Raw genomic sequence first — 20727 nt, 5'->3', positions numbered from 1 at the left:
TTTGAGACATACCAAAAAGGAAATGTGTTTGGGAGGGAAGTAGTATTTTATTTTTTGTGGTTGGAAATAGACATCACAATATATTGGAGGGAGAAACAATAGCGGATGAATTAAAAGTATAGATCTATTGTCCGTAAGATAATTTGGTGGCGTAGAGGTTGAAATTGTGACAATGAGGTCATCGGTTTAAACCCGACTTAAATTCTAAAAGATCAAAAATCCTCTACTATTCGAATTAGAGATAATAATCGTTTTGTTTACAATTATTTTATTTATATTTAATTATTTTATATTATTAATTTTTTTTTTCTTGTACGGAAATACATATTTGAGACCAATGGTATAAAACGCCGACGTAGAGACTTCACACCAAGAAGCGGATCATCGATCGATCAATCCATCAAACCCTAACCTCGAGCTTTCGAAGAATTTCATGTCCATCTTGCCCTCCCTGAATAACGGTTCAGAGTCGTCGTCTTCCTCTGCGCTCTCAGCGTCTCAATTTCCTCCCTCCAATCATGGATTCGTATGCTCCAGCGATCCTTTACCGCCCCTGCAAACCTCTGATTGCCCTTCAACGGCAGCAAGCAATCACTCAGGTTCTCTTGCTTCCGCTTCTTTATTTTGGGCTTTATCATTGTTAAAGAAACCCTAATTTTCGTTTTCCCCCTTATTTGGGAGTTGCTGTCATGACCTTGTTTGATCAGTAGAGTCACGTTCATACTTGTTGGCTGATTTCTTTATCTGATTTGATTGTTTTTGGATCTTTTCGAGTCGGGGGGAGGCGGTAATCCATTATCGTAATACTTTTTACTTTGTAGGAAGTGAAGTTTGGGTATATTGATATGGAGTGAAGTTCGATATAGTAATGTTGAAATGTGTTTTACTGTCCAATCTTGAGTAAAGATTTTCTTGTTGGGTGATTTCTTTATCTGATTTAATTGTTTTTGGATCTTTTTCCGCCGTGATACTTTTTACTGTGCGAGAAGTGAAGTTTGGGTCGATATGGGGTGGAGTTCGATGTAGATTGATTGAAACATGTTTAACTGTCCAATCTTGAGGAAAGATTTTCTTTCGTTTCAATGGCAGTCCAAATGTGTGCTATATTAGCTATCAGGTTAAATCTGTGGGACAACTTCTGCGTGCATGGGCATTCTTGATTGAGGATGAAAATGGTTACATCTTTTCTTTTTCCTGTTTCAGGGCAAATGGCACCTGGTGCACAATCTGTTGAATCCTTGGAAGAGGTTATTTATGCGGTCTTTTACTTTCTTTTTTTCCTTTATACTGTTTTGGTGGTGGGAATAAGTTTGTTTCTTTTTTGTAGTTGTATCTGTAGTACAAATTGGCTCCATGATTGTTTATATTCGTGCGATCTAGGTGAGAGTAAATGAGAGGGGGAACAATGGCAAGAATTCAGTTAATCAAGGGAAGAAGGCCTTGGATCATGAGGATGCTACTCGTGTCTTAGTTGGATCGACAAAGCAGACACAAAAACCGCATGGATATGCCGGTTCCACAAGCAATCATAAGGCTTCTGTGTCATCTAGTTCCCCAGCAAGCTCTGGGCAATCGTCATGGAAAAAATCTCAGATGGTTAGCGGAAATCACTTATTGAATTTTCAATACAACCCTATTTCTGTTTCTCGTTCACAGCCTAGAGCACCTCCACCACGAAGACAGCCGAAGAGAAAACCTTATAATAAGGACTTATTTTTGCAAGCAAATTACAAATTTGTAGTGCTAGATTCCAGGAATTATACAGCTGAGTTTAATGATCCGGACCGGAGTTTATGTTGGGAGGATATTATTTTCTTGAAGTACTCCACTCCTTTTTCCGTTCAGTGCCCCATATGTTTAGATGATCCGTTGTGTCCTCAAATAACCTCGTGTGGTCATATCTTCTGCTTCCCATGCATTCTACAATATTTTTCAATTGGTGAAGATGATCTTAGAGGTGAATCCTGGAAGAAATGCCCATTGTGCTTCACCATGATTTCTTCGAAAGATCTGTATACTATCCACATTGAGAATGTCAAGCAGTATCGCATTGGTGATGAAATAGAATTTATTCTGTTGACTCGTCAAAAGGACTGTTTTAATTCTTCTGTTAGAAAGAATGAAAACATGAATACTGAGACTGAGATTTCAGACTCTTTCTCAAAATTCACCCTGACATCGGATGTGGAATTGTCTGTTAGAGAGGCGATGTCAGATTTGGATAGTTGGATAGCTAGAGCTGATTCGGGCCTAGTAGATGACATTGAAAAATTGCCTTACGTTTGTGCTGCGATGGAGCAGTTGGAGAATAGAAAGAAATATTGGAATAAGCGTAACTCTAGTAGTATCAAGGCGAATGCAGGCTCTTATGGATCTCCACAAAGCGAATACATTGCAGAGGTCTATGGGGCACGCGAATCTCCTTTCGAAGAAGTATCTCATAGTAAGGATGACGAGTCAAATTTATTTGGAAAACCATCCTTGAAGAAGGTGGTAGAAGAGGTTTTTACTCCACAAGTTTCCGGTATGAATGAATTGTTGGAAGATGAAGACAGATCTACCTCTTCTTCTGCCCCTGTTAAGAAAGATGAAGCTTTATACAATTTCTTCCAGGTAAATAATTTCCCTTGAAAGAAAAGAAATTTTTCAAATTTGATGATTTTCCTCGGAATCGCAGTCTAATCAAATTCCATGTGTTGCTGCAATTTGCCCAGGCCATTGATGGTCAACACATCATTCTCCACCCATTAAACATGAAATGTCTTCTGCACCATTATGGTAGTTATGAAAGACTGCCCGACAGGTATGAGACAGATTTTACTTTATTTGTGTGTGTTTTTATTTTGTTTCTGTGTAAAAGTTAAATAGATTCTGTTCTGCAAGAAAGTCAGTAAGGCAACAGGGAGCTGAATGCTCCTATGATATGAACTTTTGTGTCTGATGTACGGGATCTGAATTGGTATTTATTGATTCAGTTCTTATTTTGTGTCATCGAAGATTTCTTGGGTGGAGATATCACAAGTTCGCATTAATATGTTTTTTGTTTTCATTGCAAATGTTTCCAGAATGTCATCTTATACACAGTGAATTATAGAATGTCATTATTATCAATTGGTTGTCGTTTTTTCCATGCACCTAGAAGCAGTAGTTGTTGTATAGCTGGCGACTTTACTGTGATTCAGTATAAGAATCTTGCTGTTAGATCTGAGAAATTAGATGCTTGAAATCTCAAAAACTGGAGACAGATTTATGCTAGTCTTTTTCCTGATGATTTGAATATTCCAGAATCAGTGGCAAAATCTTACAAATGGAGACAGTGACACAATCAGAAGCTACAAGGAGGCGCTATCGCTTCTTAAGCCATTTCTCCTTAACAACAACATTTCAGGTAATCAATTGTGATGTGACATCAAATTTGAAATAAAGCATCTTATACTGGTAAAGTTACTCGTGTATGATTTCACAGCTTTGTGAAATTGATATGGGTGATCTGCTACCTGTTGAATCTCTTTCACCATTTATGGATGAAATTAAGAGTCGAGAAAAGCAAAGAAAGCGACTTGCTAGAAAGGTACGGCTTTAATACAATCATTTGCGGCTAAATTTTATTTGAAAAATGTTCTTGATGATTCTTGGTGCAGTTATATTGTCATGCAATGTTTAGTGAACCCGGTCATTTCAATTTAATGGTCCACCTTGCATTACTTTCGCCTTCAGAGATTAGCAATTTCAAATGCTGCTCCTTATTGATTTTATACTAAGAACTAGCATAATCCCGCATAATGTTTTTGTTTATCATTTCCTCGAGAGTTTTATGTATTTGGCTGATGTTTAAGTGCATAGTTGTAAATGACATGGTATACAATAACTAGTGATTTATTTTAAAATTTTAATATACCTAAAACGCATACAAATGCACTCTATACTCATATATATCGAGCAAACATATGTAATATTAACCAAGCTTGAACTTCAATATACACTATAAAATATAAGAATAAAAAAGGAAACAGAACTGTTTATGCATACACAGTAATTCAAAACTACACTAGGAAAAAAGAATAGTTCATGAGAAAAAACAGAAACAATGGCTATAAGCCGGATAAATTTGGAAAGAAATATAGGATAAAAAATTTCATATCCTTATTTAATTAATAATAGCAATGGTGACTCAGGCCCTCCTTGCGATTTATACCTTGTACCATGGTGCGCCATTACCACTGTGTTCAAGTTGGAAATACTTGCTTTTTTTTCTATATAATCATTTGCATACTTGATTATGTGTTTGCGGCTATAATAGCATCTACCTTGTCTAGGAAAAATGTAATGTTAATAATCAGTTGTATATTTTGTACCGAAATGCCTTGTTCCTGTTTGACCTGCGATGATACATGGTGGTTCAATACAGGAACACAACGACAAAATTAAGGCTGAAGCTGCCAACAGTCAGTTTGCGCCTGTGCCATATTACTCATCATATGCTGCCACACCGAGCTTTTCAATGGATGACTTCGAAGGTAATTTTACAAGATGTTTGTATCCAAGCAACATCCTTGCAATTGATTATATTGGCACTTGGCACCCTTCGTGTCGACATTTTGATCAAATTGGGTGTATTTATTATTGGTGAAACGGGTTGTTTTACATTATATATATCGGTATGCTGGCGGTTACCATTGTTTAGTTATTTAAGATTTTGCATAGTAACCTAGATCTGCATTTGGTGATTAAGTGGCAATTAAGACCTCTTACTTGAGCTGCGCTTACACAATTTCACATCTCCTTTGTACTTGTGGATAGTTTGTCGGAGTTTTACCCACACTTATCGACTAATTTTTGTTTTTATGCCTACAAATAAGCTTTGGGGAGTCCTCCTGTGGTGTCGTCGAGCCCTCCTGCCATAACAGAAAGGTTGTCGTTTTCCAACGTTGCAAGGTTAGGTTTTGCTGCAGCACACGATTCTCCAGCCCTGAAAACGGATGAGATCAAAACTACCCCAAGAATCGACATCCCTTTTGACACTGCTAATGCGAGTGGTATGTAACATCGAACATGGTGATGTATCTATAGTTTTCGTATTTTTTAAGTGTGTTCGTTTTGTTGGATCGTTCAGGTAGTAACGAAGGCACCTCGTTCGCTGATATAACGTCTAGAGTAAAAGATGTCCAAGAACCTCGTACGTCTAAGCCGAATGAAGGAGCCGGGAAAAAGGGTAAGAAGCCGAGCCGAGTTCTTTTGTCCACAGCAGGTGGGCGACGGTACTGATCAAGCTTTTGTCTTTAAATATCTTACAACCTTGCAATGACACAGTTTGTTAGGATGGACAATCGAGACCTTGGATTCGTCGTGTTCTGTAATAGTCGAAAATTGAATAGCAGGAGGTGAAGTAGCTTAGCAATTCATAAGTTTTTTGTTCATAAAATACAAGTTACTATCCTTCTGCTTCATTCTAATCTCCGCCGGAGTAATGGTGATCGGAGTTGGTTCGCCGGAGATTAACCGGTGAAGGTCTGCCATTTTTACCGGTGACAAATCAAAACGTTCTGATCATTTCGACCATAACGAAAATGAAAGAGTGACGTTAAAGTCGTCCAATGGAACTTCTCTTAAGCATCCGCAACGACCGGACACTGTCTTTGATGTCGTCCAATGATGGAATGACACGTTGTCCAAAAATGAATGAACCCTACCCCACCACCCATCCCACTGATTTAAACTATGCTCAATTTTTAGTGTACCCATAACCCAATTCCGAGGCAGAGAGCTGCAGCCGGCGACGAGGTTAAGAGAGGAGGAGGAAATCGTCGATCAGAATGAGGGATTACGCTGGATTGCTGATCGCGACGGCGCTCTTCGCGTTCCTGACGCCGGGATTGCTGATCCAACTCCCTGGCAAGCATAGGCCCGTCGAATTCCTCAACATGAAGACTAGTGTGGCTTCCATGGTGCTACACGCTATTGTTTACGGTTTGCTTCTGGTTCTCTTCCTTGTCGTTCTCAATATACACCTCTATGCTTAGCCTGACTTGATTCTAAACACGTAACCTGTAATTCCTCTTGTCTGCTGCCTGCTACTGTTCAGTTTGAAGTGTATGCTCGAGATGCGGTGTAAAATTCAGTTTGTAATGTGAATTTGCAGCATGTTTTGGGGTGTTGGATCTAATTGATTACCATTTTCTGCAAGTAGGTTTTTTTCGAAGCTTTGGGAAAAATGAAGAAATTAGAAAGGGGAGATTTAATTTGTTTGGGGTTTAATATGAAATTGTGCTTCCTTCACCTTTTCTACGAACATATTGCTTTGATTCATCATCTTTTATCCGCTAAGTTCTGTCGCCATGGATTCCTCCTCTACCTTCAATTGGTGCCGCCGCCATGATCTGTCACTCTCTTCTCTAAGAATATGAATTAAAATTCAGAAAGTGATTCTCTAATATGTAATTCAGAAACACACTAATTCATAAACTATACTCTCCATAATTAACATGAATATTTGATAAATCACAATTTTATCTTTCAGTTTGTAATCACATTTAAACAAACTCATTCGTAGAACAAATGGATAAAAATTATCCGACAACCAAGCATGGAGACATGATGAAATTCACCATAACTTCGCTGTATAGAACAGTACATAGAAACCCTAAAAGCTCCATATGCGTAACATAGGATTCATACAATTGGAATGATCTGAGTATTTATTTATTAGAAAATTAGTAAATTACATATAGGTCCTCCAAAACCGGCTCAAAGTTTCATACACATGTCCTATCTTACATCATTTTCTTGTTTTTTAAATTATAGGGTGTGTATAAAAAAGTGAAAAAATGCGAAAGTGGCGATTGGGTGTCTTCCCCTAATTTATGATTGCTTTAAAATCTCATCATAGCTCTGAATTCCAGCTTTCTATATACATACTATTTTAATATTAAGCTTCACATCAAGAAAAGCTAAGTCAGCACGGAAGCCCAGAAATCCCATCCCAATTTCTTCCTTATTTGATTCTTGGGAAAAAAAGGAAAAGTCTCCAAAAACCCAGGTAGAGTCACTGAACTTGAGATTGACTGATCGATCGATTGATCCAAGGGGATAGAGAATAGAGATGAGTGGTGTTACAGTGAGAGAGAGGATTTCTTCATTCTTGAACAACAGATGGCTGGTTTTTGTGGCTGCAATGTGGATACAATCTTGTGCTGGAATTGGGTATCTGTACGGTAGCATTTCACCGACGATCAAGAGTTCTTTGAGTTACAACCAAAGGCAGATTGCGAGTTTAGGGGTGGCCAAGGATTTAGGTGACAGTGTCGGATTCTTGGCTGGTACCTTGTCTGAGTTTTTGCCTCTATGGGGTGCTCTTCTTATTGGTGCAATTCAGAATTTCATCGGATATGGTTGGATTTGGCTTGTGATCACTGGAAGAACCCCTGTTTTGCCATTATGGGCTGTGAGTATCACATTTTTGTTAGAAATTTTGATATCTATCTTGATTGATTGACTTTGATTTGTGCTTGTGATTGATTGACTTCCGATTACTTTGTTGGGGTTTATGTGATTTACTCTTTTCGAGATTTATGGATCTTACATTTTCCACGACCATATGTTTGTTTGGCAATCGATTTTAGATATATAAATAAATCTTCCTTTTCTTGTATTAGTTGGTATTTCTGCATTTAAAATTTTTCCTTTTGTTCTTTGGCATCTTCTCTATTCTTGGCTAGAACTGTTTCGATTGATCTTTCTGTATTTAGTACTGACGTGATTGTTCTTTTGGGATAGAGTGGATACCCTTTTCTTTCGTAGATAAAATTCCTTCTTTTGATTTCTTACAGATCAAATATGTTGCTTAATTGGTTTTTCACTTTTCTTTGCAATTAACTATTGGTAAAGTTGAGTTCCAGGCAGTTGTGTTGGGAGAATTATTCTACTTCTTTGCTTTCTTTGATTCTTTTTCTCAGAAAGTTCGAAAAGTTGCTCTGTGTATTTATTGCAAATAGTTATTCTATTCTCATACCACATCACTTCACTTTAATCCTTTAAGGGGCAATGTTTCAATGGATTTTACTTTAGTCTTAGGGTCGAGAGTTTTGGAAAATTTTGAGAATATTGTTTGACGTGAACTTTTTTAAAAAAGTTATTGTTGATAATGAGTAGGGCCAAAAGTTTCGGAAGTGTTTATGTAAGTGTTTGTTATCGATGAATCTTGGCTGATGCCTGAGTTCTGTACGTATGCAGATGTGCGTTCTCGTCTTCGTAGGAACAAATGGTGAGACCTACTTCAATACGGCTGCACTGGTCTCGTGTGTGCAGAACTTCCCCAAGAGCCGTGGCCCGGTAGTTGGAATACTCAAGGGGTTTGCTGGGCTAAGTGGCGCTATCCTGACTCAGATATATACGGTGATGCATTCTCCGGATCACGCTTCTCTGATATTCATGATCGCAGTAGGGCCGACAATGGTGGTAATTGCTCTCATGTTTATTGTCCGGCCGGTTGGAGGCCACAAGCAAATCAGATCTTCCGATGGCTTCAGTTTCTCGGTTACCTATAGCATCTGCCTCGTGTTGGCTTCGTATCTGATGGGAGTCATGCTTGTCGAAGACTTAGCCAACATAAGCCACACCATCATCACAGTTTTGACTGTGATTCTGTTCGTCATTCTGTTGTTTCCCATCGTCATTCCCATCGCATTGAGCTTATCTCAGGAGCGAGGATCATCGGCAGAAGAGGCTCTTCTCCCCGAATCGCAACAAGAGGGGCCGAGCAAATCTAGAGACGACATTCAAGACATCATATTCAGCGAAATTGAAGACGAAAAGCCAAAAGATGTCGATACGCTTCCAGCTTTGGAGAGACAGAAGAGAATTGCTCAACTTCAGGCAAAACTAGCGCAAGCCGCAGCTGAAGGAGCTATAAGAATTAAGAAACGAAGACCGCACAGAGGAGAAGACTTCACCTTGATGGAGGCATTGATAAAGGCTGATTTTTGGCTTATATTTTTTTCCCTTCTCTTGGGCGCCGGCTCCGGCTTAACTGTGATAGACAACTTGGGCCAGATGAGCCAGTCGCAGGGGTATGACAACACCCATGTCTTCGTTTCCATGATCAGCATCTGGAACTTTCTGGGCCGCGTCGGCGGTGGCTACTTATCTGAGAGAGTCGTCAGGTATGACCAAATTGAATCTAGATTTACTGTAATCGAATCCATTCTTATACGTAACACTTCACGCCTTGATTCAACAGGGACTACGCCTATCCGAGGCCGGTAGCAATGGCTGCTGCCCAAGCGATCATGACAGTAGGACATTTTCTATTCGCCATGGGTTGGCCCGGGGCAATGTATTTAGGAACCCTTCTCGTAGGGCTCGGGTACGGGGCACACTGGGCGATTGTTCCTGCTGCAGCCTCAGAACTATTCGGTTTAAAAAAGTTCGGTGTTTTGTACAATTTCTTGACGCTAGCTAACCCTGCCGGTTCGTTAGTATTCTCAGGTCTCATCGCCAGCAGTATTTACGACAGAGAAGCAGAGAAACAAGCTCGTGAGCGTCATCACGGTCAGCTAAGCTTTCTCTCTGTCGACGATTCTCTGCAGTGCGAAGGTACGGTTTGCTACTTCTTGACTTCCATGATCATGTGTGGACTTTGCGTCGTCGCGGTTGTTTTAAGCATGGTTTTGGTTTATCGGACGAAGCGAGTTTATGCTAACCTTTATGGAAGATCTCATACGTAAGGCGAGTAGTTTGTCGTGTCTTTGTGCAAAGTTGTTGTTGCCGTTATGTCTGGTTGGTAATTATGCTTCGTGAGGATAGTCGACAACTTACCGTTGTTGTAGCCGTGTACTGCACCTGGCGCGGTGCATTGCACGGCTCCGTTTCATGCATCGCTTGTAGAGTTTTGTTTGTATATTCGCCGTCGGTCGGCGAGGAAAGTATTGTCTGTTTGAGATCTTTTGTGGCGGGAAAGAAGAGGAGAGAAGGGAAGATTTTGATTTGGTCGAATTTTTGTTATTACTTATTGAAATATATATATATATATATATAATTATATTGTATTCTCCAAGTGGTCCATGGCTCAGAAAGATGTGGCAATTTTTCAATGTCATCTACTAGGTCTGAAAAATATTGTAGAATGCAGGGGAGATATATGGGCACAGGAGGTTATTTGAGGACACAAGGGATCATCATCCAACACATATGGGGTTGGTTAAACAGGTTAACCATCTGAGATTTATTTATTTATTTTTCCATGATCATTGCCCAGAGCTTGGAATGAAAAAACTAGAAAAGAAATATACACACAAAGGCCAAGTATATAAAATGTCTCTACACTCCTCTTCCTCCTTAGTGGCAAAGGCAGGCTCGAGGGGCCTAAAAAAAGACGCACAATGGCTCTGTGTATGTTCCTCGTGAAAGTGTTCAGCACATTCATGATAGTCGTTTAGTCGGGAGTGAGTTATCGATGTGATAGTGATGATCGTTTAGCCGGGAATGAGGTATCGATATGACATTGATGATTGTTTAGCTAGGTACAAGTATACGTCTGTGTTCGTTTAGCCTATGAACTAGCACTTGTATGGGGAATACGGCCATGTTTTTTTTATGAATATGGCCGTGTTTGTTGCGGGTTGAGTTATTTAAAAACTCGATTCGGCTGATGGCGACAATCTTGAATGCGCGGCGGACGGACCCATTTGCGGTGTTGAGGGAGAGAGAGCTAGGAAGGCCATTTCCGGCGGCCGCAACGGAGAATCGATTTGCTTCAGTCAAAATTAAAGTCAATGCGGAGGAAAATTTTTTAGGGAAGAAGAGAGGCCGTCGACCTGAGAAGCCGTCTAAAATGCGGCCACTCTAAAGATTTAACTTTCAAGTGAGGATGTTTCGTCATTTGATGTAAAGAGTTTGACATCTTTAAAAAAATAAGTTAGCGAAATAGGATGATTTTTGTTTCTTCAATTTCTTTGATTTTTGTTTCTTCAATTTCTTATAAAAATATATTTTTTAATTTAAAATACTCATTTCGTTCCATTTCAATGGTCTTTTTTTTTTTTTTTTTTGTCACACTTGAAATTATTTTTATTTTTAGTAAAATTTATTAAATTTAAATATATTTAACAAATTTAAATTAATTTAATTAATTTAATAACGTGTAAATAATACATTTATTCACCCAAAACTTCCTTATTTTTATTTCGCTATTCAGTAAACAAATATTTTTATTTACATTTAAATTTTCTATTTTTTATAAAATTAATTTTATCTTAATTATAAATTAATAAATATATATTTTTTATTTATTTGCATTATTTAAAATTTTATCTATATATTCATATTGCATGAATTTAAAATATTTAAATACATATTTTGAATTTATTTATAAAAATATAATAAAATAATATTATAATTCAATATTATTAATTAATTAAATTATATACTATAAACACGGATAGAGTACTATTTTATAAAAAAAATATATATATTTTAAAAATATAAATTATGAAATTAAATAGTAAAAAATGGATAAACAAAATCAAAATTATATTTCTATTTTTGATTTCCACACCAAACATATTTAGTTGTACAAATTCTTCTCTTAGTCGATAATTTAATCTAACTTTCCAAAAACAAAGTGCATGAATAGAACATTTACAAAAAGCCAAAACAAATAAAGTATAACTTTCCAAAATTATTCCGACACTTATGTTAAAAACACATTCACTTTAGTACAATTGTTTTATTCGCGTCCATTTTGGATATGTTTTCAGTCGCGTAAACTTTCTAACGAACATATTTACGAATTAAAAAAAGAACAATCCCGCCTAATTTCACCATTTTTTCCCGTTTTGACTCCAACACGGCCGAGCTTAATCATCGCCGTAATAAAAGCCCCGTTAAAGTCCCCGGGATTTTGAGCAAAATCCAAAACCGTAGGCTGCGATCGAGGATCGTTGAACAGAATTTGGTCGGAAGTGAACAATCCCCTCCCGCTGGCGAGATTCTGATAATAGACGTTGTCGAACGTTTGCGGAGTCGAGGGATCCATGTTGATGGCAATGGTCGGGTCGACGTCCCGAGGGCACATTTGCATCAGCTGCTGGGCGTAGTCCGGGTCGAGGGACGGGTCGACGGGGTTGGACGGCGAGAATGAATAAATTCGATCGGCGAAACGGTTGCAATGGGAGAATCCGACCGTGTGGCATCCCGACAACGCGATCATGTCGGTTTGCGTTAGGTTGTTCCTCGCAAAAATCGTGTTGAGTTGAACTAAGTCGAACGACGGCTCGGGTAGCCGGCCTTCGACTCGCGAAGCTAGGGAAATTTTTCCGTCGCGCCTTCCCTTCTCGACGGGGTAGCCCGGACCTCCCGACTGTCGGGGATAAGCGTATTGAATTAGTATAAATTTTAAGCATGCACATGTAAAATGGTAAAAATCTTGAATTGAAAATAAAAAATTGATGAATGTCAGGGATTTTGGGTTTGAAGTTTGAGAATTACTAGAACTACAACATCTCTAGTGACTATGGCTAAAATGTCAGGAATATGCGTATTAAATTTGTGTAAATATAAAGTATGTGCAGGTAAAATAGTAAAAATTTTAAATTGAAAATAAAAAAAATTGATGAATATCGATATTTTAAATTTGGAGTTTGAAAATTACCAGAACTACGACATCTCTAGCTGCTATGGCTAAAACGTCGGCACATGAGACTACGCCGGGGCATTGGGCCTCGACGGCTTGCTTGGCCCGGATGATTGCATCGAACCCGTCTCCGGCTAAGGATATATTGTCGGGTGCATCTCGTTCTGCATCATTGTTCGGTGAAAAGATAAGAACCGAGGCGTCGCATCCCTGCATGTATTACAAGGGGTGTTAAAATTAAATTCGACCACTTCATTCAACTTGAACATTTTTCAATTTTGAATTTTGGTGTTTGGAGTTTAAAAAAAAATTGGATTTATCTGAATTAAGAATGGTATTTTTGAGTTAACCTAAATCACTTCAAATGTAAAAATAAGATTATTTTTAATTAACCAAATAACTTGAACTCTAAATATATAATTATTTTATAGTTGCAATTAATATAGTTTTACTTAATTTCAAATTACTTTGTATTAACAAATAAAAAAACACAGTATTATACTATAGTTTTAAATTTTGTAACAATAATAATAAAACACACAATTAAAATTCTTTATATCCATTCTAATTTAAATCTTTATGGAATGTAATTTTATTTTTATTCATTTTAAAAATTAATTTAAATTTTTTTAGGTTTTCGAATGAAGTGAACTTTGTATGTAAATAATTATGCAACTCAGTTTATATATATATACAGTTTTGTTAAGTACACACGGAATTAACACCATCAAAGCAACACGACTAAGATACATGACCATATTTTGACAAGCTGACAGTGTTTGTTTGGGGATTAAATTGCATTTACACTATTCATCCAATTTTTTTTTTCCAAAAACATCAAATCAAATATCTATTTTTTATTTTTTATTTTATACTAAAAATCAATTTTACATTCAAAACATCACATCAACACCTATTTATATCACATCATACAACTATTCAAATTCAAAATTTTTACTATTCAAATCTCAATTCAAAATCCAAACTCCCAAACAAACACACAATGAAATTATGATGAATAAAATTATTTTATTCGGTCTAATCTCATATTTATTTCAATATATTCAGGCTCATGATAATTACAAGTTCGATACAATAATAACAATTTGAAGAATAATTTATTCAATCCAATCCCCTAATATTATTTTATCATACTTAAAGAAAGGTCTAAATTACTCATTCATTAAGTAATAAGAATAAAATATAATATATTACTAAAAAGTAAATTTTGAATATAAAAATTAAATATATTCTATAAATAAATAATAAAAAAAACCAATCAAATTAATATATGTCATAATAATATCACAGTTAAATTTTAATAAGATTGCAAATGATATTTTGGGTAAAAAAAAAAAAATAATCCTATCATACAAGCAGATACAGTGAAATGATAATATAAAAAATTACAGTATCCTATCAAATTTCAATTTTTTTTTGGTTCAACCTAAAATAATCGATATCTGCAATCGCTATATATATATATATATATATTACATACCTCGACCATGCAATCGTGGAAGAAGAGTCGAACAACAGCGGGGATGGTAATGAAGGTCTCGCTCAATTTTGTGACGATTGCCTGGCGGACAATATCCTCAACATTAGGACAAGTGGACGCGTAAAAATCCTCGGACAGCTGCGCATCTCCCGCCGATACGATAATTAGTACGACGCAGACGCAGAGGCAGAGGCCGCGGAGCTTATCCATTAATTACTACTGCAGATCATCAATGGAGGATCCTTAACACACAGACTTTTTATAGACGTTAGCAAATTAATTTTTAAGGAGGTAATTAATAAGTACTATTAATTATTGATTAATTGAGGCCGATGACGTCACTGATGTTGATGACAAAACTAACCATCGAAGCAGAAGAATGATTCTTGTTTTATTAGATAAATCAATTTGTTGTGTGAATAAGTAGCAGTAGGTAATTTATTTATTTATTTATTTTATGACTTGGAAATTTATTTACCGTAGCTACTAATTCTTGAATACATGTTGGGTAAAAAAACCTATCAAAATTATGTCATATGAAAACCGTGTAATATATAGTCTATGATATGATATTTTATATTAGGGTATACAGTTATGTGTGATTTCTATTCAATTAGAGGCACAAATAATATGACTCGATCAACTTAGAACTATAAATATACAATCAAATCTATACAATTTGCCATAATTTATTGTCTTTAATTCAACATGAGAAAGCTAGAATGCCCTAATCAAATCTATACAAAAAATATATATATAAATATACTTTATTCACTCATATACTAATATATAAATTATTAAAAAAATATAAAATAAATACACATTAACATAATATATATATAATATACTTTATTCACTAAAAAAAAAACAAAAACCAATGATTCAACACAAAATAATATTTTTTTATATTACCAATGTAATTTTTTGTACTTAGAGTGTGTTTGTTTGGGGGATTGGATTGGATTTACACTGTTCATTCAAAATTTTCCCCAAAAAACATCAAATTTAACACTTATTTTTCATTTTTTATATTATACTAAAAATCAATTTTACATTCAAAACATTACGTCATACAACTATTCAAATTCAAAATTTTACTATTCAAATCAAAACTCAAAATCCAAACCCCCAAACAAACAAACCCTAGTATAAAAAAAAAAATACTACATCAATCCAAAAACTAAAGTGAGCAAATTAAACCTTATTCAACAATTTTGTGTATATATATATATATTCTAGTAATTATGTTTTATTAAACCCTATTTAACAATTTTGTGTATATATTTATATATATATATATAATATTCTATCAATATAAATTTTATTGAATTACATATAATGGTAGAATGCTAATATATGGTAGTTGATATATATATATATATATATATATATAAACGTAGGGTAGGGTGTGTTTGTTTGGGAGACTTTCCCAAACTTACATTATTTATCAAATTTCTTTTTCCTATAAACATCAAATCAAACATTTATTTTTTATTTTTTATATTATTCTAAAAATCAATTTTACATTCAAAACATCACATCAATACCTATTTATATTTCATCGTACAATTATTCAAATTCAAATATTTTACTATTCAAATCCAAACCTCCAAACAAAATTGTTGCATATAAAATATATTGACTAATTATAGTATTTTACTAAAATATATATTGGTATATAGATAGAGATAGGAATAGTATTAGTAGTAGGTATATATATAGTATAAAATTAGAGTTTTGATTTGTTCCCATTTGAAAAAAAAAAATAAAATTGATGAAAATGATGTGGTAACGAATCCCCATAACTTACGACTTATTACTACCTCGTCACCATACTTACCTTAGTTATATACTACAACAAATTTAGACAACTTGTCCTCTACGACTTATTAATACTTCATATTTATGAATTAATGAATAATGTTTTTGTTGATCCCTCCACGCTATTGATTGTTTCCCGTTTTCCTCTTCAATACGATTCATCATATGTAAATAATACGAAAATAATTGTCTCAAAATATTTTTGTTATATATTTTAAAAAATAATATTATATTGGTGAGTGAATTTGTATTTAAAATACCATTGAATTTAATGAGTTTTTTAAGGTGTATAATATATGATGGTAAATATATATATAATACAATATATATCTAAGATACTCCCTCCGTCCCACATACCATGTCTACATTGCCGTTTGTATCTGTCTTACATTCCATGTAACTTTTCTTTTTTGAGAAATGATCATACATTTTAATCTTATTTTAAAAATTTTTAATTTAATTTTAATTAAAATAATTAATTATCTTAACCTTAATTTATAATTATTTATATTATATGATAATTATTTTCACTAATATATTCTTAATTATCTACTAATTATACTTATCATAAATTTTCGTGACTATAGCCACCCAAGTATCCTGTGGGACGGAGGGATTATAATATTTGTAATAATGTAGTACGTGGAGACATAGTAAGCAATGCCACGTCCAAAGCCACGTGAGACTCGAAGGTTCGATTGTTTTATTTACTTTTACTTTTGAGACATATTGGATGAGTTTTTTATTATGCAGCCGTTAGTTCGTCCATATCAACTAACCGCCATTCTTCATTTATTTATTTATATGGGCCAAGTGATATGATATATAATAATTGGGCCTTTGGGCCCATTAATTGTCAGGCCCATTAAAGTGTTGGTGGCCTAAATATGTAAAATTGCAGACTGGTCGATTTGGGTAGTGGTGGATCTGCTCTGAGAGAGCAAACTTGAACAAAAGACGATTGATTTGCTTGAATTCGTTTGAAAATTCTGGAGATCAAATGGCGATGGATGTGGAGGAGAGTGGAGGCGAATTGAAATTTCCCTGTTGGGAGCCTATCCGCCGAAGGCCTGAACCGGATGCGGATTTCTTTGCTGCTGGTAACATCGAACGAGAGCTACTCTCCAAACAGGTTATATTCGATTTCGTTTTTCTGCGCAGTGCGTATCGTTGAGCTTGTTTTTACACCAAGTCGATGTGTTATGAGCATTTGGTTCATATGTGTATATATGTATGAACTTTCGAATATGGAGTTTTAGTAATCTGGAGTCGAGTGTGTTTTCCGCAAGTAGATATGTGTTTTTGCTAATCTCTGGAAGCTGTTGGTTTGATTATGCGTGTATTTGATGAAAATTACTTCTGTTTGAAGTAATTGTGCTTTGGGGTGTATCTGATCTTCGAAGAAATTTGAAAATAGTAAAGCGTATTTCGATGAGTTTGCTGCTACTGCCTTCTTGAGCAAGTTCAGATTCGTTCGATACCATTTTTGTATTTTTGAAGTATAAATTGATGATCACCTGTTCTTAAGAGTACACCTTAGCTGTCAAGTCTAAGAAGAACACAAAAGGAGATTTGAGTTATCTTAACATGGAAGAGAGGAGTCTGAAGTTAATGAGGAAATTAGAAACACAAGAACATGAAATAAGAGCTGTGTTGCTTTAGTTTTAGCATCTAAGATGTTATACCAGTCACAATCATGGAAGAACTTTGCAAGATCACCTTCAAACCAAAATTTGGAAGAGGCTTGCAGATTGACATATGTAAGAACACCATTCTGAAGTTGTAACATGGCGGAACCATTTTGATTGTGAACAAGCTTATATGAATTTTGCGAACGATGGATTTAGTGTCTGGATGACTTGATTCTCTTGTTTTTCGATTATCTCTCTGATAAGCAGCTTGTTTATGTAATACATGTAACATGCCATTCGAATTTCGATGCACTATGCAGAGTTTGGTGCCATGTAAACTGTATGAATGTTTCTTGAGAATGGTTTCATGTTCCTTCGGTAGGTTGATCCACAGATTTGTGCTATTTCTCTTTCTATTTGTTCATATGAAACTGTTTGTTCTAAAGGTAGCATTGGACATTTCGGAAGAAGAAAAACAGAAGATACGAGGCGCGGAAGATTGGAAGAGCAGGTATCAGCTGTTCAGAAATATCAATGGAGTATATTATTTCATAATTGAAATATATGTGTATATGTGTGTGTATATATACATATATATATATATATGCATGCATTCTTTACCTCCAAAACTTGTTTTTGATCAGTGAACTATATTGCCCAATTGTTGGTTGCGGAGCACGCCTGAAATATCTAGACGATTTCGAAGATCACTACAATGGACGGCACATGGCATCTTGTTCAGTCTGCTCACGAGTATATCCTACATCACGTCTACTCAGCATACATGTATCCGAAGCCCATGATTCTTTCTTCCAGGCAAAAGTTGCCCGTGGATTCACTATGGTAAGTATTTCATCGACAGATTTGTTCAGTTATTTTGTGTTTTTTTCGACAGCATGTTTATATATATCATTAGCATGTGTTGTCAGATTCATACTCTCTCATTTCAACTAAAAAATATACATTTACTTTTGGTAAGGAGTTTAAGAAATAATGATACTACCTCTGTGTCATAAAACTGCACAATTTGTTTTTTGCACGTAGATTTTTTAATATTAATATTATATTGGTTTATAGTAAAAAATACCAAAATTCCCTTATTAGATTGTGTGATATAAAAATAATGACATTTGTGTAATATATTGGAAGTTATAAGGGTATTAATTATGTTAGGTAGGTAGTACAATTACTAAATTAAGAAATAGTACCCTTGTTTTGTGGCGGACAAAAATGGAAAATATTATCCTTCTTACGAGAAGGAGGGAGTATTTTAATTGTAGGAGAGAGTATTTTAATTGTAGTGGGTAGTTAAAAGTAATTTAAAGACAATTTTGCCCTTACGTTTTGGTATAAAAGTAATATTGTGATGGTAAAATAGGGATATTTGCAAAAAAAAAGTGGAGTATTTTTGAAATAGGACGAAGGTAGTATTATACTATTATATAGTGTGTCATGTTAATATGTGATATGTGTTGATATCAATTGTGACATGTACTATCGGTGACACTGTAAGTTTATATGTTACATTTGTATTATTCCATTTGTCATCCAATTGTGTGCTCATTTGACTAGACATGGAGTTTAAGAAAAATAGGTAAAAATAGAAATTTTTATTTTCTGGTAAAAAAAGAGTAGAAAAAATGGTATACTTTTTCCTATACAAAGAAACGGAAATAAATTTAGATCACAACCAGAAAATGAAAGTGAGAATAAATTTGGATGATAGAGGACTGTGTTTTGTTATGTGTTGCTCGTCTATATATTTGACGTAATGTTCACTTATATTATATTTCTTGTGTCTTAGTTCGAATGCCTCGTTGAAGGGTGCAACGTGAAGCTTAAGAGCTACAAGAGCCGGCAACAACACCTGGTCGACAAACACAAATTCCCTTCTTCATTCGAGTTCTTCAAGCAAGCGAAGCCATCGAAAAGGCAGAGGCAGAAGATTCAAAATAAACAGGCAGCGATGCGCAAGAAAGACAATGATTCCTCGTCAACTGCAATGGTGGTGGATGACGAAAACATCGACAATCTTGTGTCAGCTGTCTCGAAAATGAGCACTCGGGACACTCCATCTTCTATCAGTTTCGGCCGCCACTCTCACTCGACGCCGTTCATCCCTCGGACCATCCGAAAACATACATGAAAGATCGGATAGGAAGGTTAAAAGCAGAAGAAATTATCAGCTAGCAGAAGTTCAGACATCAGATGTTCAGCTCTCAGAAAACGTTACTTGGTAAGCTTTACATCCTTTGTTTATATGGACTAGACGTTTTTTTTTTAAATGCGACTTTCTTAACATAACCACGTTTTTAGTTCTTCTTTCTCTTCTTGATTCTTTTATTTTTCGCAGCTGTTATGGGTTTGTGCTTCTCGTTGGTACTTGCTATTACAGCATACACTAGCTCTCCAAAAGTTAAACAGCAGCATAAATTAGATTATTTTTATTTATTTATTTATTTATTTTTTTTTCTAAATATTTGTACGGAAGTAAAAAATGGTATGCAAAAAGGAAACTAAATTAAGTTGTGTGTAAAATAGAAAAAACGGAGTAGAAATTTTGGAATATTTTAATTAAAAATAGTAAGAATGTAAGGTTTGAAATGTATTTAGGTTTGCTTGTTTTAAGGATTTTATAATTTTATTATTTAATATATTTTTATTTAAAAATATCAAATAAAATATTTATTTTTTATTTTTTATATTATATTAAAAATTAATTTTATATTAAAATATTTATTAACATACAATTATTGTTAAAGATAAATAAATAAATAATGCAAATTAATAAATAAATATTGTATAGCTTAAAATAAAAATATGTCAATTTTTATAAATAGACGAAAATGAAAATAAAGACTGTGCTATAATCCCGATAAAGAAAAGTTGTCATATATTTTTAATTTAAATTTTTAAATAAAAATAATAATTTTAATTTACATTGTAACAAAGAAAAATATTAATACGATTGAAATAATTGGTGAACAAAATTAGAATTTGAATATAAAATTTTAAAAAATATTAATTATATTATTATTATCTTTATACTGTTTATTTTAAATAAAATATTTTAATAATAATAATAATGATAATAATGTTGTGGAATGATCGCAAGCAACAGAATATCGTTGCTAGTAGCTGAAGCT

General features: G+C 34.7%; 5 protein-coding genes across 5 annotated transcripts; 4 read left to right on the top strand and 1 right to left on the bottom strand.

Annotated features, from left to right (window-relative positions):
* Positions 1-355: 355 nt before the first annotated feature.
* LOC127241980 (uncharacterized) lies at positions 356-5447 on the top strand. The gene is made up of 9 exons (XM_051261288.1): positions 356-599; positions 1204-1247; positions 1381-2613; positions 2715-2803; positions 3286-3388; positions 3467-3571; positions 4409-4517; positions 4860-5036; positions 5114-5447. The coding sequence occupies exons 1-9, from the start codon at positions 434-436 to the stop codon at positions 5263-5265; spliced, it is 2178 nt and encodes a 725-aa protein (XP_051117245.1). The 5' UTR covers positions 356-433; the 3' UTR covers positions 5266-5447.
* A 139-nt stretch (positions 5448-5586) lies between these two features.
* Positions 5587-6141, top strand: LOC127241982 (uncharacterized). The gene has a single exon (XM_051261291.1). The coding sequence runs from the start codon at positions 5814-5816 to the stop codon at positions 6018-6020; it is 207 nt and encodes a 68-aa protein (XP_051117248.1). The 5' UTR covers positions 5587-5813; the 3' UTR covers positions 6021-6141.
* A 174-nt stretch (positions 6142-6315) lies between these two features.
* Positions 6316-9990, top strand: LOC127241981 (protein NUCLEAR FUSION DEFECTIVE 4-like). Its single transcript, XM_051261289.1, has 3 exons — positions 6316-7441; positions 8230-9158; positions 9236-9990. Exons 1-3 carry the CDS (start codon positions 7100-7102, stop codon positions 9720-9722), a joined length of 1758 nt encoding a protein of 585 aa, XP_051117246.1. The 5' UTR covers positions 6316-7099; the 3' UTR covers positions 9723-9990.
* Positions 9991-11559: 1569 nt separating this feature from the next.
* Positions 11560-14374, bottom strand: LOC127242125 (peroxidase 55). The gene is made up of 3 exons (XM_051261526.1): positions 14130-14374; positions 12647-12838; positions 11560-12355 (listed from the first exon to the last, which is right to left on the bottom strand). Exons 1-3 carry the CDS (start codon positions 14337-14339, stop codon positions 11780-11782), a joined length of 978 nt encoding a protein of 325 aa, XP_051117483.1. The 5' UTR covers positions 14340-14374; the 3' UTR covers positions 11560-11779.
* A 2496-nt stretch (positions 14375-16870) lies between these two features.
* Positions 16871-19916, top strand: LOC127242127 (uncharacterized). Its single transcript, XM_051261529.1, has 4 exons — positions 16871-17082; positions 18028-18092; positions 18226-18424; positions 19386-19916. Exons 1-4 carry the CDS (start codon positions 16951-16953, stop codon positions 19725-19727), a joined length of 738 nt encoding a protein of 245 aa, XP_051117486.1. The 5' UTR covers positions 16871-16950; the 3' UTR covers positions 19728-19916.
* The last annotated feature ends 811 nt before the right edge of the window (positions 19917-20727 follow it).

This window comes from Andrographis paniculata, unplaced genomic scaffold (assembly GCF_009805555.1).
Source record: "Andrographis paniculata isolate CXL003 unplaced genomic scaffold, ASM980555v1 Contig86END, whole genome shotgun sequence".
Taxonomy (NCBI): domain Eukaryota; kingdom Viridiplantae; phylum Streptophyta; class Magnoliopsida; order Lamiales; family Acanthaceae; genus Andrographis; species Andrographis paniculata.
This window is presented reverse-complemented; position numbering and strand designations above follow the sequence as displayed.

Coding starts and splice junctions, on each gene's coding strand:
- LOC127241980 (XM_051261288.1), top strand. CDS start 434: ATGTCCATCTTGCCCTCCCTGAATAACGGTTCAGAGTCGTCGTCTTCC. Junction 1,248..1,380: donor CTGTTGAATCCTTGGAAGAG/GTTATTTATGCG, acceptor CGTGCGATCTAG/GTGAGAGTAAATGAGAGGGG. Junction 3,389..3,466: donor CCTTAACAACAACATTTCAG/GTAATCAATTGT, acceptor ATGATTTCACAG/CTTTGTGAAATTGATATGGG.
- LOC127242125 (XM_051261526.1), bottom strand. CDS start 14,339: ATGGATAAGCTCCGCGGCCTCTGCCTCTGCGTCTGCGTCGTACTAATT. Junction 12,839..14,129: donor TCCACGATTGCATGGTCGAG/GTATGTAATATA, acceptor TAATACATGCAG/GGATGCGACGCCTCGGTTCT. Junction 12,356..12,646: donor CTAGAGATGTCGTAGTTCTG/GTAATTTTCAAA, acceptor TATCCCCGACAG/TCGGGAGGTCCGGGCTACCC.
- LOC127241981 (XM_051261289.1), top strand. CDS start 7,100: ATGAGTGGTGTTACAGTGAGAGAGAGGATTTCTTCATTCTTGAACAAC. Junction 7,442..8,229: donor CTGTTTTGCCATTATGGGCT/GTGAGTATCACA, acceptor GTACGTATGCAG/ATGTGCGTTCTCGTCTTCGT. Junction 9,159..9,235: donor TTATCTGAGAGAGTCGTCAG/GTATGACCAAAT, acceptor TTGATTCAACAG/GGACTACGCCTATCCGAGGC.
- LOC127242127 (XM_051261529.1), top strand. CDS start 16,951: ATGGCGATGGATGTGGAGGAGAGTGGAGGCGAATTGAAATTTCCCTGT. Junction 17,083..18,027: donor GAGAGCTACTCTCCAAACAG/GTTATATTCGAT, acceptor TTTGTTCTAAAG/GTAGCATTGGACATTTCGGA. Junction 18,093..18,225: donor GCGGAAGATTGGAAGAGCAG/GTATCAGCTGTT, acceptor GTTTTTGATCAG/TGAACTATATTGCCCAATTG.
- LOC127241982 (XM_051261291.1), top strand. CDS start 5,814: ATGAGGGATTACGCTGGATTGCTGATCGCGACGGCGCTCTTCGCGTTC.